At 32.5% G+C, this 15,652-nt stretch overlaps 1 protein-coding gene across 1 annotated transcript; it reads right to left on the bottom strand.

The window, feature by feature from the left end:
• Positions 1–1,291: 1,291 nt before the first annotated feature.
• On the bottom strand, positions 1,292–15,246 carry LOC110997046 (RRP12-like protein). Its single transcript, XM_022264993.2, has 19 exons — positions 15,026–15,246; positions 13,798–14,029; positions 13,297–13,423; positions 12,300–12,599; positions 11,926–12,006; positions 11,491–11,643; positions 10,987–11,222; positions 10,111–10,225; positions 9,296–9,460; positions 8,342–8,986; positions 6,896–7,380; positions 6,273–6,448; positions 5,595–5,806; positions 4,964–5,220; positions 4,315–4,526; positions 3,900–4,082; positions 3,613–3,772; positions 2,582–2,719; positions 1,292–2,026 (listed from the first exon to the last, which is right to left on the bottom strand). The coding sequence occupies exons 1-19, from the start codon at positions 15,159–15,161 to the stop codon at positions 1,948–1,950; spliced, it is 4,092 nt and encodes a 1,363-aa protein (XP_022120685.2). The 5' UTR covers positions 15,162–15,246; the 3' UTR covers positions 1,292–1,947.
• Between the last annotated feature and the right edge of the window lie 406 nt (positions 15,247–15,652).

Genomic DNA, 15,652 nt, shown 5'->3' with positions numbered 1-15,652 from the left:
TGGCTTAGCGACAATGTCTTAACGCTCAATGCAGACAAAACAAAATACATGGCATTTACAAAACGAGGGTGCCATCCACAACATCAGTGGACAATCGTGACTCATTGCTGCCCCCGTCTGCAACGCTCGAATGGTTCGTGCGACTGCCCACGGCTGCAAAACGTTAGTACACTAATGTACCTCGGCGTACTTATAGACCATAATCTTAGCTATAATGGTCACATTGAATTGCTTTCGGGACGCTTGCGTAAGCTAATGTATGTATTCAGGAGCCTGCGTGGGGTTGCTGACTCTACTACAATTAGAATGGTGTACGAGTCGCTTTGCCAATCCCTGCTAATTTACTGTGTTTGGGTCTGGGGAGGCACCTATAAAACCTCTCTCCTGAAACTTGAGCGAGCCCAACGTGCAGTTCTTAAAACCTCATTGTCTCTCCCCTTTCGATTCCCTACTGATGAACTTTATAAAACCTGTTCTGTACTTACAGTTCGTCAACTTTTTATCTTATACACTATTCTTAAACAACATTCGCTGTTATTCTTTGATACCGCTATATTGGACAAACGTCGCAAATATAACGTTTGTACAACCCCATCTTTTTCTAATTTTTCTCAACGATCGTTCTCTTTTCTTGGCTGTTACTTATATAACAAACTCAACAAAACTCTGAATATATATGCTAAAACAAAAAAATGTGTAAAGCAAACAATTCATAAATTTTTAAGTACTTTGAGCTATGATGAAACTGAAATTCTACTAGAAGTAATAAAATAATAATTTTCACATAATATGTACTTGTCATGTCAAACACCCTTTAACACTCACTAACACACGCATGCGTACCCTTCCCCACTATCACACACACTCACATACACAATCCCTTACAAACTACCTTTTTGTTATGTATATGCTATGGAATGGAAGCCTGGTTATCCATATTACAGGTTCTTACCTAGTTTGGAAACCAGTCTCCCAATACTGTTACTATATTAAGAATTATTATTGTTTAATGTTTAAGGGAGAAAAATAAATAAATTATTATTATTATATCCCAGTTTCTAATTTATTGATTGATTTAGGATATGTATATGACAACAAGTTTTATAATGTTACTTGTATTGATGAAATTAATGCCCCTTTCATCTTTGGTCTAAAATATAATTTCGATGAGGAAACTTATGACAAAAATGTTTGATTTTATTACGTGTTTCATATCATGATATTGTTGTTTCTAATTAGTAACAATGAAGAATAATCACCTCACCACTTAAAAAAAAAGAAAACAAAAGAGTAAGATAAAATATTTATTACAAAACACAAAGAGCCAACAAATAAATCAGAAGTCATCGACTATTTTAACCTTACAATTTTTTTCATGCAAATTGTATGTTTTTAATTCACAGTAGCACGCTCTAGGATCAGAATTAACTATAATATGATGCTATAGTATCCAAAGCCGGGTAGGATTCGGCAAGAGGGATTACTATGACAATATTTTCTATTGTCATTGAGAAATTAGAATTATCAGGGGTTAGAAATCTTCGTAAAGTTATTCGATTTGTTTGACAATTACTGTTACGGAAATACAAATTGGATTAACAAATTTAGATACTGATGACTGTATGCAATCTTCAGTTTAGAAATTACTATCTATATGAGGATACACCACATAACGAACTAGATCCTCCGTATAAATGGGAATTTATTTTGAAATTTTAAAATAGGCAGTACGGAGCCGTTCTGAAAATAATTTTAATTTAAGCATTCAAGCAAAGATCAAATTTATTGCTTTTCGTTTATATTACTAAAAAACTAGTAAGCGATGAAGTTAGTAACAATTAAAGTTTTCTATATCATAGCGTAAGAAATCACCTCTTGAAGTAATTGGAAACTAAAATATTTTAGTATAACAATAAAAATCGATTACAAATGCAACTAATACTAAAATCACTTCTTGAATTTGAGTTTTCCTTTCGTTTTGGATTTAACAATTCCCTTAAATTGTTGCGTCGTAACAGCCTTTTTTCTGTAAAAAAAAACAATATTAAATAGTTTTTTTATATAATTTTAAAAAGGTATTCTGACTTTCTCTGCCTTTACTGTTATTTTTTCAGATTTAATAAAAAAAAATTATAATACAATTTCAGTTGTATTACTAATATGTATAAAACATCTTAGCGATGTTTATGGGTGAAACCTTCATATTTTGTATGAATTTTGATACAGACACATCCTAAGTTCGTGTTTGTGAAAGTTGCGGTAAGCTACAGTATCAACTATGCGAACACATTTAATAATTAAATTGGAAAATTTTCTATATTTTTATTATTTTTACAAATTTCAATGAAATAGAAAAATCTGAAAAAGTAATTTGTTTACAGACTGAAGTTGCACTTGCAAAATAGTTTCCATCTCATTCATCTAAAATACGTCAACTGCAATAATTTATTTCTTAGTAATTTAGAATTTAATTCTTTTTACATTAGAGACTTTCCTATTTATTATTAAAATATTATTTATATACAACAATTATATACACTTAAGTAATTTTAAAGTAATCAAATTAATTTAATAAGCTTACCTTTTATTAAGATTCTTCCTAGACAGCGGTAAGTATGTGTAGGGGTCAGGTTTACCTTTCTTCTTGATGTCACCCTTTGCTTTCTTTGAGCGGTAATCTGTGCCCGCTGACGTCACAGACGCTGCAGAACTAAGGGGTCTGAAATATATAACAAGCAATAGTATTAAAGTTACTTTTATTTGATAATTTTTATATAGTTTCGACGGTTCGCATATTACAAAAACTTTTTAGAGCGAGTCGAGTGATAGTTACGTTTAAAAAAAAGCAATACCAAATTAAGAAAGTATTAAATATTTGTACAATGTAATATACCTAAACACAATAGTACGGAGTTGTGAAAAATATTAGTTTTATAGATATTTATATATCTATATTTAGATAGCAACCATCGCAGCGAAGACACTTTAATCGTGAAAACGAAAAAGCTAGGTAAAAGAGTTCTCCAATTCAACCCTTTTATATGTTATGACATTTTTAGACTTAAAAAAAAAAAAATATATTGACATGTATGTATGTGATAGTTTTGGAAAAACACTATCCATAATTTAGAATTACTAGTTTCTAGACTAGGTTTCCAAATATCTTATTAGTTTCAGACTACTTTACTACTATAAAATACAAATAAGGTATATTCTCACTTAGGGAACAGCCCTAAATTACATCAAAATCCGTTCAGTACTTTTTTAAGATATCCAAGAATTATCTTCTTTAAAGTTCAGAAATTTATCTATAGTTGGTTTAATGATTAAAATGATTTGAAACTAAATATTTTGAGCCAGGCCTTTGTTCTTGGTGCCCTTTGCTTTTTTAACTTATCTCCAATAACATTTCCTACAGACTTTATAAGGACGATGTGACTTCTTTTAAATCCTCGGAAAGTATAATTTTATTAATAAATTTGAAAGACGATTCCGACTACTCCGTTACACCCGAGATAAAAAAATCCCCGTGTGAAAGGACGAGTGGCCAGGTGAAAAGACTTTGAATTAAGATTTTATTAAAGAAAATTAATTAAATAAAGTATGTCTTACCGATGGATACCCTTTCCTCCAGCTTTATATTTGGACCCTACTGTAGCTGTAGACGCTCGACTTCTTGCTGTTTTACCACTCTTTATACTAAGAATATCATCATATTTGCGTTTGGCTCCAGATTTCAGGAGCTTCGATGGTTTTTCTTTACCTTCATCATCTGTTAAAATTTTACATAAAAATGGGTGTCATTTAGGTTTAATTAATAAAAAAAATATTGAAAACATTTTTAGAGTATTGTTAGACACGACCCCAAAACAAACTCTGTACAGTCAAATTTTCTTTACCTGTATCATCAGTATCTGTATCAATATCACCACTAGGTTTGTGTTCATCGTCATCATCATCACCACCATCAAAAGCTTCATCACTGATAATGAGCCTTCCATCAGCTGCCGTCCTAAAGCCACCGTCTTTCTTCTTTTGAGTTTTTTCTTCCATTGATTTCTTCTTTTGTTTTGGATCCGTGGCTACAAAAAATATAAATAAATATTGATTCTTAAAAATAACTTATATATTTTTTTGTAACAAAAACAATTATTCTATCTAGAATTCATAAAGATTTTTTAATAATACCATAAATAATGTATCTTATTTTGAGGATATGATTTAAAATAAATAATAATAATAGTCGTCACAAATGTGTAGAAAATATTGAAAACATGACATTTTTGTTGAAAATCGTTAAGTTAGGAAAATAACCTGTAATCTTCCTAGAAGAGGACATATCAGCCAAATCCACGATATTTTCGGGATCGTCTTGGATCCACGCCTGGCTTCTTCCCTTTTTAGCCTTGATCTTGGGCCGTTCCTCCATTTCCTCCAGTTCAGAATCTGAGTCCTTAAGAATGTCTTCCAGGGTCTTAGAGACACCTTTCACATTAAGGTCGTCATCCGAATCTGCCTCTTGATTCCTGTGACAGAATAAAAGTAGCTGGATTATTTCCAAAACGTACATTTGTCCTAAGAAGAAATAAATTAGTATCTTTTTGTATTAAATGCGAACACGGTCACATGTTAAAAATGTTACCCGAAGGTCTCAATTAAATTTCAGTAGAAATGTATTTGTTTTAGAATGCTCAGAAAGATGATCACATACCAAGATAAAGACCAATCAGGCGCAATAAATGTCCTCATTCCTTATTAGTTAAGTATACTAAATACTAATAACACGATAATACTAAATTTTTTAAATTAATTTTGGATCCGCAAATTATTAATAATTTCATTTAATAAAAAAAAAAAGAAATACGCGCAAGACATTAATTATTAAATAATTATAATATTTCCATTGAAAAACAGAAAGTGGATTCAGTAAATATCAAAGTAATGCTTCAAATTCAAAACTTACGTTTGTCCTTCCTTCATTCTCTTCTTCCTATTATCAATCTTCCTGATATTTCTCAGCCTCCGCAACATGACTTCGTCTTCTTTTGGAATCAATTTTTCCACTGTTTCAGCACCAAATTTCCTCGTCATTCGGGATAGGAAATACCCAATTTCTACCCTTGAGTGTCGCTTACAGTCCTCATTCATACAGGAGAGAGTCCTAAATATTAGTGGGAGACTACCCGCTATGACATCTTTTGGGATTACCTTTGTGTACACCTGTAACAAAAAATTAATAAAGAAATCTATTTAAAAAGCATGCATTCACTACTTACAAGGGATGCAAATTATTTATTAATTTTATTTATTTATTTATTTAGTTATGAATCTCTGACATTTTCGAAGGCATAAACTGTACATAAAGTATTAAAATATTTTCTTGACACTAACTTTGATGCTAAGAAAATCTACCGCGAAACATATAATATTTTTATTATATCATGTATAGTAGTATATTATATGAAATATAAGAAAGTTAAAAATTAAAAAAAAAATTAAAGTGGGTCAAAATCAGTATAGGTACAAAAAACTATCAAAAATGAGTATCAAAATTAACTATGAAACATAACATAGTTCTTTTAGCACAATCTTACCTTGAGAAAACTCATAGCAGCAGCGACAATCTCTCTGTTGGTATTCAGCATTTGCGCTGCCATCTTTTCCAGCAGTTCCTGAACAATTGTTAGACCCATATCCTCAGATAAATTGAAAAGAGCAGAAGCTAGTGCTCTGATTGTAGCTCCAATTACCCTCGGCAGTGGTGCAGAGAGACCTGCTTCCAGCATTTCTATATATGCTGTCATACCTATGGTAAAAAATAATAATATATGAAACCAGTTAGCGCTTGATAGTTTTATATCATTAGTAATTATTTATTAGGATTTTATTTGAACCACAAAATTAGAAAAAACACAGAACAAAAACTACATATGAAAAGCGGTGCCTTTACAACACATCCAGACATGACCAGCGAAATCAAGTTGGCAAAATCAATAATAATACAAACTACAATAAAAAATTAATCATATGTACTATGACAGTGATCTACTCCATGTGGCCTATGCTAATCTGAAGTTTACTTGATCATATATATATCGTGATAAACGTTGGAGCTAAGTAACCTTAATCCTATACATTATAAATAATAATTAAAAAAAAACTGCCAACGAAAATATTTGAAATATTTATAGTAAAATACCAGATATTCACTTGCCGTTAAAGTGCCATGTAAATAATTTAACGCAACTAGCATACAAGTTAAAAAAAATCACCTCCATCCCGAGTCTTCAATACATTCCCAATAGTGCTGATCAAGTTGAAGGCGCATTGTCTACACTTAGAATTAATGTCCTTGGTGCATATAACCGCCTCCGCAATTGCAGATTTCAGTAGTTTGCTGTCCGCACTCAAATTTGGTGCAGATAGGCTTATAAAGTGTTCTATGCATCTGAAAGTGAATGAAATAAAATTCAATAAATTGTAAAACCTTAAAATCTGCTTAAAAAAAATCAGTGGCGTATCGAAAGTAAAAAGCAATTAATTTTATATGATAAAGGACATGGATCATTTATTAAAAGATCGCGAGTATAGGACGGGGAATCCCCCACGACAGCGTCAGGCTCTTTTGCGGGAATCCCCGAATTCTACATAGAGCTGAGCTAGTGGAGGAATCCCTGAAAAATTAAATTTTATGCTAGCCATTTATTTTTTTGTTTGTACATTGTTATTAAAATTGTGTGTTTGGGTGTCACCCCAAAAAAAGTGATACCCGGTGGTACTTTATAAATCGCTAGGTTGATTACGATTTATAGAATACGAAGTTACTAAAAATGTCAGCCGGCATAATATGTTAATCATTTTATATAATAATATTACGGCATATTAAAACACTTACCTTAACCTAGGCGCCTTACTGCTGTCGGCCACTTTATTAAGCGACGTCATCAAAAGCTTCTTGATCTTCTTATAACTCTCTTTTAGGAACTCTTTGCAACTCTCACTGTCGCTTTTGAAGATCTCTTCTAGAATCCTATAGGCCTTTTTATGTTCCATTTCTATTAATCTAGCTTTGTCTTTGTGTCTTAATTTTGTTTGCTGACCCTCCGTTTCCATTTTAACGTTTTCTTTACTTTCTTCCATTTCATTCTTTTTGGCTTTCTTTTGTTTCTTCGGGTTTTCGAGAACCGTTTCACACAGTGGATAAACCCATTTCTCAAATAAATTGGCTATTTGGGAACTATTTTGGTACAGAACAAGTATTCGAATAATATCTAAAATTGATTCGCGTTGAAAATGATTGGTTTCTGACGTTTCTAATTGCTTGATTGAGTTATCGAAGAGTTCTTGCCGAAGTGACTGATCGCTAATTGTTAGGTAAACCTGTAAATTAAAAAAAAAAAAGAATTCAATCAATACATTGCATCATTTTAACGAAGAAGAAAATTCTAGATGAGCATGACGTTCAGACCCGAGTCTGTACGTGATATTGCAAATAGCGTCGTTGTAACGCTGTGACGCAGGTCTCTGTACTTCAAGAGAACACAACGTCTATGGTGAGAAAGTAGATTCAAGTAGAAGGTTGAGGTATTTGCTACCGTGGCTAATTAACGGACTATCAGAACAATTATTAGATAGCGTTAACGTTAAGCAACATAAAAAACACGTTTAGAATTGTTTTGATAAGGATTTGTTGCGCTCCTAACAAGACTGCTATTGTTACATTAACATAAACCACAGTTGTTTTAGAATGTAATAATCTATGATTTAGATTGTATTATTCGGTAAAATAAATAAATAAAAAATATATAAAAAACTAAAATAGTTTTTTTCTGTCACATTTGTATTTACACTATCTTATAGGATTAAGAAAACGTTAAACTGATGTGGTGCAGGAGGAGAATGACGAAGATAAGCCGAAAAGAAGACCAATGACGAGGTGCTGGGTTTGGTCGCAGAAAAACCAAATCTGCTGAGTACCATAGAAAACCGGAGAGGGAAGATAATTGGACACCTGGTGCGACACGACAACTCTTAAGGACCATCTTGGAGGGGATGATAGAAGGCAGTAGAGGACGAGAAAGACCAAGAATGGCTTACATAGATCAGATTAAGGAAAAAACTGAGGTTGTGGCATACCAGGAGTTCAAGACACTGACGCAACCATTAGTCCTCAAAATTACACACTTTTTAAGGGACTACCGACGATTATTTTAGTGAAAGCAATGTAATAGGACTGATTAAGTAGCTTTGAATAATGGACAGAGTTTACACTAAGCAATAATCATAATCAAAATGTTGCTTTTTTAATAAGTTACTAAAAATATACATGTAAATTTCTTACCTGTATAGTGTCCAATGCTGCCAACCGCTGTCCCTCCGCGGTATTACCTTTAGCTGGCGTCATATAAACATTCAACAATATCGGGACATAATTCTTCGCATATTTTGCTAATTCCAATTTATCTTTCTCAAGTTCCGCAGAAGAAATCAACTTCCTCAACCCCGCCATAACAGACGATCTAAACTCCGGGTTATCTTTTAACACAGATCCTAAAACTCTTGCCATTATTTTAAAGCTATCGCTTATATCTTTCGGGTTATTACAAAAGCTGGGTAACAACGCCCATAATTGATTGCACAAAAGCTCGTACGTATGAGACCCAGAAATATCGTTAGCGTCGGCGAGTTCACGAGATTTTCGTCTGCAAAATGTTGCCAGCTCCAAAATTTCCGTGGCGAAAAATTTAATGTTCGAATTCGTTATTTTCTCCTTCAATACGGGTAATAGCCAGCTTCTGTCCAGGTTTATTGTGTCATCCACTCGTATTGGGATTATATTCAATACAAATTCAGGTCCTAGAGATTTTATGGCGCAACCGGTGGCATATTCTGCCTCTTTCTCGTTAAAGAAATTGTGGCTTTCGCGTCGATCGTTTAATTTTTTTAATAGTGGTCCAAGAGCGAATGCAATTTTATCGTTTCCAATCTGATACAACAATAGAACAGTTATTTTTATAATAGTTATAATCCCAATTATGAAAACATTTCGTAACTTCAAAACTTTGAATAAAAGTTTAGAAAAGAGACTATTATATATATATATATACAAATAATACACAAATACTATACAAATTATATTTGCAGAAGAAAATGTCGGTGAAACAGTTCATTGAGCTAAGATATTAAATTTCTCTCCACGAAACATCGAAACAAAAAAAATTGCGAGCAAATTGTTTTACCGATAAATTCATCTTTTACAGATTTCCTTGTGTTAAATGAAAAGCTTTAAAATTACCTCAAAGCAGACAGCGATTGTCAATATAACATGCTTAATAGCTTGATTAAATGGATTATCCAGCCCAGTTCCAATAGCCTTGAAAATGCCCTCGATGTGAGCTTTGTGCTTCAGAAGAGACTCTTCTGACTCCACAGCTGGCTTTACACAGTCTAAGAGTATGGCCTAAAAAAAGGTTTTATATAAACTTTCTAATTTTGACAGTTATAACAAAATCACACATTTAAATGTGAGTGAAGTGATACTAAACTGATAAAGGCAATATATTCAATATTAAACGTTCAAAATTCAATTCAAAATATTAATTAGATTTATAATAAACAGAAGTAGGCTTCCTAGGAGTTAATTTTAGAGCCTGAATTGATATTTGTAAATATATTTTTACACAGTTTTATAAAAGAAAATTACTATTACATCCTGTTCAGAAAAAGTAACAAAGGACTCCAGGACAGATAGATATATTGACTGGATTCACGTGTAGTGGTTTTATTTACAAAACCCAATACATAACTTTATTAGTACAAAACTTAGTAATTAATATTATTTTTGAGGCATAACTGTAAGTACTATTATAGGCACGTAAGTCTAGCGCTGGCCGATACGTGGAGGGGATTGCTGCGCATGTGTACTGTAGTGCGGGGGCCGGAATGCGACTAGAGAGCCAATCGACGCTCTTTATTCCGCTAGCCCGCCTCAGGTACCTTATTTTTTACTTCTGCGCAATAACGGTCAGCGCTAGAGATTCGTGCCGCTACTTGTATTTCCTATTAAAATATTAAACCACGTATATCGATAAAATTAAGTATAAGACTTACTTTCAGTGCGTTGGTAGAAGCGGAGTTAACTTCGGCAACGTCTGAGAGCCACAACTCCGAGACACAGATATTCACAAACGGCGGCAGATTCGGTATACAAAGATTTAAATCGAGACTGAAATGTAATTTATTTCATATTTATTTATTGAATAATCATACGATTAATCTGGTTATACATAAAGATAGCAAGCCAAGTATATAAAAAAAAGTGTGTTTACTTATGTATACGCGTTCGAAGTTATACTTCTTTGTCGTATGGAAAAAATATAACTAAAATGCAGTAGATTGTGCATGCAGTGATTAAGGATAAAAAATAAAATTAATCAAAAAGATTTTATTTTAGTAAATAAATTATCAGTAAATACTATCACCGTCATATATGAAATTAATTTAAAAACACCAAAATAATATTTATTTATTCACACTGTTTAATTGTACTCTTACGAAACACGTGTTCTAAATATAAAAATATACAACTTGAACATAGTTATCGATTTTCATGCTACCTAGACCTAACTTTACAATGTCAAATTCAGGTGTCGGTGTGCGCACTCATCGTAAAAATTCACTCTCATCATTTTTCTCCATCGCGCCAAAAGAAGTATAACTTCAAGAAAGTATATAAAAACATAAGTTACGATTAGTTAATAATCTCTTATATTTGTACTGCGTTGGAATTTTTTTAATGGCAACACTGTTCAAAATACAGACCACCGTGTCACCTTATTAAAATTCCGACTGGACATCAATAGACATTACCATCTATTTGCCTGTTTAACATAATAGTGAATAAAATATATCTGTAACTGGAAAGTTTAAACTTCAAAAATCTTTGTTAAATTAATATTATGACAAAAATAATCTTCAAACTCTTACCCGGCTAAACACCCATATCCCTGTTGCAAGACAGTGGTCCATGCTAAAATCTGTCCAGTATCATTAGCTGGAGGCCGAGAAGCCATCAAAGCCCTAGTCAATTGGACGGCCAAGTTCCCCGTTATGTTACAAATATCTTTTGGTGCGGCGAACAGCGCGTGCAATGTATGAAGACAACAGGTCTTTATGTATACATTGTTATGTGTCATTAGAGATAGGATCGCTTCACATATAGTCTGAAATGGTAATATTATCCTGAATTTAATTCGTAAATCTATTTGGCAGTTATTAGACAGTTATGCCAAGAAGTTTTTGGTTTTAATAATTTTCAGGATGTAATTAAAATAAACACAAATGATCATAGAGGATAATTAATGAGAAATAGTAATTGTTAGTGTTACATTGATTATGTAAAGTTAAAATGATACAGATTTAATATTTTTCGAAAAGGAAAATTATAACTTTGACAGTCTTACATAGATAGTACAGAGAATTTTAAATTACCTTTATATTATCCTTGCTGAAAACTGGCAACACATCGCGCAATAATGTCAAAGTGTGCAACACTGTTCTGTGGCCAGAGAGTAATGCTTCTGGTTTTATTTGAGATAAGCAATAGTCCGCAACACGGTTGGATGCTGGATGTAATTTGATTATCTAAACAAAAATAATGCTTTATATAACATTCACTTTCCTTTCACTGAAAAATTTTTTAGAACAAACATATTAAATAAAAATAGGGAAATCTCATAAGCTTGAAGAACTTGTATAGTAACAAACAAGGAATTCTTTTATTAAGTAACTATTAGATACTTCAACCAAATCCAAAGACCCTATTTAATTTTATAAATTATTAATAAATGAAGGATGAGGGCAAAACCTGTAATGGTGTATACTAAGAGATATAAAAACTATAACCATATAGGCAAAAGAGATTACCTTATTATTATCCTCTGAAGGGATCATAAAACAACTGCCGCGTAGAACTGATGTCACTCCATGTTGCGCTGCCTTTCTAACCTTGAATTTTTTACAAAACATTAATTTATAACATACTTATATTCTTTTCTAAGAAAGTCTTATGGAACTAAACTAAAAAAATATTATTAGTCCTGGGTTTTTTTGAGTGCAACATACTTCCTGGCAAATTTGAACTAAACATTTCTAATTTCATGTCACATTTGACACCATACAATTATTACTTAATTTATATATTTTGGTTCAGTTGACAATCGGATATAAAATTCTAACTCACTCACTGAAAACATACTAAAACTATTTATACTAGAATTAAAATGTTATATTATATTTACCTTTGGCTTAGAATGAAGAGCAAATGCAAGCACACAGTCAAAGACTTTCATAGTAGAGGAACTACTCCATAGTGCATATTCTTGTGCTCTTAGCAAAACAGAGAGACAGCCAATGGCGCTTCGTAACAATGTGCCATTTTCTGTCTGTTCATTTTTCTCCAGTAATTCAGTAAAAATACTAGCTGAATCTGAGAACTGTTTGCGTAGAACAGCTTGTGGTACTGATTTTAGGCCCATTGATAGTAAAGATATAGTTGCAACTAGGCTTTCTTCACCTTCTGACGCTTTAAGCGCTTGCATCTGAAAATAAACAAATGTTTTCAATTAAGATGGCCACAAACCATGCTAACTGTACCTATCAATGTATGAACAACCTCACTCAGATTGTTTGTTACTATCGCAAGGCTCCATACTTAGACCTTTCATATTTCTTATCTACATAAATGACCTACCACTTCTGGTAGCTCTGTTAGCTTCAAGAAAAAGCTCACTCATTAACAACAGTTTGCTGATGACACTTCAATTTTAGTTATAGTTGTATTAACAATGTTTACATTTATAAGTGATGAATCTCATTCTCTTAACAATGTAAACAGTGCAGTCTTTAGTGTAGTGCAAGCATTTTATCTTGAGCGAAACAAACACAAAATGTATTTACAACAACACAAAAATGTAAAATATAAAACCTAATGCTCAAATATTTCTTTAATTATCGGAATTAAACATGTGCAAATAGGTATTGTTGATAAGAACTTGTTTTTAGATATTAGACTTGTATGTAAATAGATTGTAACAATTGTAAATAGATTCTAATATGAAAAAAATATGTGATTTTACTGACTTAAATACTGCTGTATATTTTAGTTTTTTATCAAAGTAATGTCATGTCAATGGTACAGAAGAAGGCTATTGTAGCTATCTATATATGCATGTTAAAATAAAGCTGCTTGCAAAAGTCTATAAAAAAATATTTAAATAATGTTGATTTCTTTCATACCAAAGCAGCAAAATACTCTGTGGTTGTTTCCTTTCCTCCTTGTTCTTTGATCACTTCAGTAACTGCTGCTAGCACAGCTAACATCTCTTTATGCACTGCATTGTTTGAGTCAAATCTTGTCAGAAGTCTGGAATATTTAGGTATAACATTTTAGTGAATTAATCAATTAATAATAAAGATTATTAATGCATTATTTTTACTAATCATGCTTTTGAGGTTTTTGCCTAGTGGGTGTGTTGGCCTAATTCCTGACATAATGCATTTAAATCACAGCGACTTAGTGCATGGCAGGAGGCTAATCAACTATTTATTTTGATAATTAATTAATAAAAATGATGCAGCTAATGCAATCAGAGGTCAAGCCAAATCACCCATTCAATTTCGGTAGGTTAGTTGTAGCCTAGGTGCCACTGGCACTAAAATTATTTAAGTTTTTAATTTAGATCAGCTACTTAGAATGTTGAATAAAGAAATAATATGAAAATACTTATTTACACTTACTTGCTAAAACTAATATTTGAACATTGACTCCAATCCGAAGCAAAAGTCTGAAATGTTTTAAATGTGCCAGACTTTTCTGAACTAGTGTATTCAGTTTCATCATCTTCACCAGTTCGAACAGACATACTCTCAAATTCTTTACTTATCACATCTTCGTCTGCTTTCTTACTATGCCCGTACAGTGTAATGACATCATGTTTTTGTAGAGCTTGCTGTGTTAGTCCAGAGCCACCTTAAATTAAATCAGGTATTGAGATGTTTGTGATAGCATTTTATAATTGTCAACATTGCATAGCAATTAATGGCAAATATGGCTGAATAATTCAAGAGACGCTGATGACATGATCTTAATTGCGGAGAGTCTCGATGGTCTACTGGCTTAAGTCAATTGCCGCCTTGAGTTCTGAATTTGGTATTAGAATCAATTCAAAATATATGACAATAAGCCGAACACTGGAGCTTTTTACGTAACATATACAACTTAACAATCAGATCTTGGAACGTGTCTCGTCTCGTGTCTAGGCAGAGTGATTGACGAAAATGTTGACCATAGCATCGAAATCCGCTGCAGAATTGAACAAGTATGGAACGCCTTTTCAAAACTAAAAAAAGTACTTTACGACAAGTGCTTAAATTTGACAGCTTAGAACTTGCATTGCGCGATGTTACGTCTTCTCTGTGCTGTTCTACGGCGTAGAATCTTGGACGCTGACAGAGACTATGTCCAAAAAACTAGAAGCGTTTGCGATCTTGTTTTTACCGACGTATGCTTAAAATATCATTGACAGACCGCATAAATGATACAACAGTGCTGGACAGAATGCAGAAGAACAAAAAAGTGCTTATGACGGTTAAGAGAAGGAAACTTGAGTATTTCGGACACGTTTTACGTAATTCCAAAAAATACGAGCTCCTTCAACTAATCATACAAGGCAAAGTGGTAGAAAGAGACCTGGCCGCAGACACACGTCCTGTTGAAAAAGTTGAGACAATGGTTTGGTGAAAGCACCAAGTGATTTTTTAGAATCGCAGCATCCAAAATTAAAATAGCCATTATGATCTGCAGGAGATGACACTATAAGAAGATTGAGATGTTATACTATACCCATAAATAACACTTCGAATTCCAGAGGTAAGGCTTTTATTTTTTTCAATCTTATTACTGTAAAACTTAAAGGTATTAAATATTTTAAACTTTAATCTAAAATACATGATATATAAGTTTTACCTAGGTTTTCTTGAAAAAACCGGGACTTTGCTATTTCCCGGTACTTTTGAGTTTTCGGATTTGAATTGGAAGAATGGCCCTTCTGCCATCTCTTGCCCTTTGGTTTTCCCTTTATTTTGGATCTAAACTTTCCCATGACTTAATTTTTTTAATTCATAGCACTACAATATCAAAACACACGTGGTTGTGGTTCGAGCACAGTTGACAGTGCACAATTATTATTATATATTTTTTTTAATTTATGCCTAATGGGAAAGGCAAAGTACTTTAGTCCATACAGCCAAGTCTTATTTTTGCACAGTGCACAATTAACACTTGACATGTTGACAGTTCAGTTTAGTACTTAGTCACTGTCACTAAACAAACAAACAACTAGATAGAGCAATAGTCAAAATTTAAGACAAAAATTACTCAAATATATCAATCAAGACAGCGGCAAATTTTTACATTTATTTTTATTGTTAAAATTCCATAATCAATAAATATAAAAATATAAGCTACGGTGGTGAAATATTAGATATATCACATAAGTATAGCTATAGCTTGAAAGATAAAAGTTATTAGAGTATTCCACAGAGTACAACCTTATCTGTCATCTTGAAAACTATGACCACTCTCAATTATATA

This window comes from Pieris rapae, chromosome 3 (assembly GCF_905147795.1).
Source record: "Pieris rapae chromosome 3, ilPieRapa1.1, whole genome shotgun sequence".
Classification (NCBI taxonomy): Eukaryota; Metazoa; Arthropoda; class Insecta; order Lepidoptera; family Pieridae; genus Pieris; species Pieris rapae.
This window is presented reverse-complemented; position numbering and strand designations above follow the sequence as displayed.

Bases quoted from the DNA above. Each gene is read 5' to 3' on its own strand.
- LOC110997046 (XM_022264993.2), bottom strand. From the start codon at position 15,161: ATGGGAAAGTTTAGATCCAAAATAAAGGGAAAACCAAAGGGCAAGAGA. The intron at 8,987-9,295 runs GTAATTTTAAAG...TTGTTGTATCAG, and splicing joins CAATCGCTGTCTGCTTTGAG to ATTGGAAACGATAAAATTGC. The intron at 5,807-6,272 runs GTGATTTTTTTT...TTTTTACCATAG, and splicing joins ATTGAAGACTCGGGATGGAG to GTATGACAGCATATATAGAA.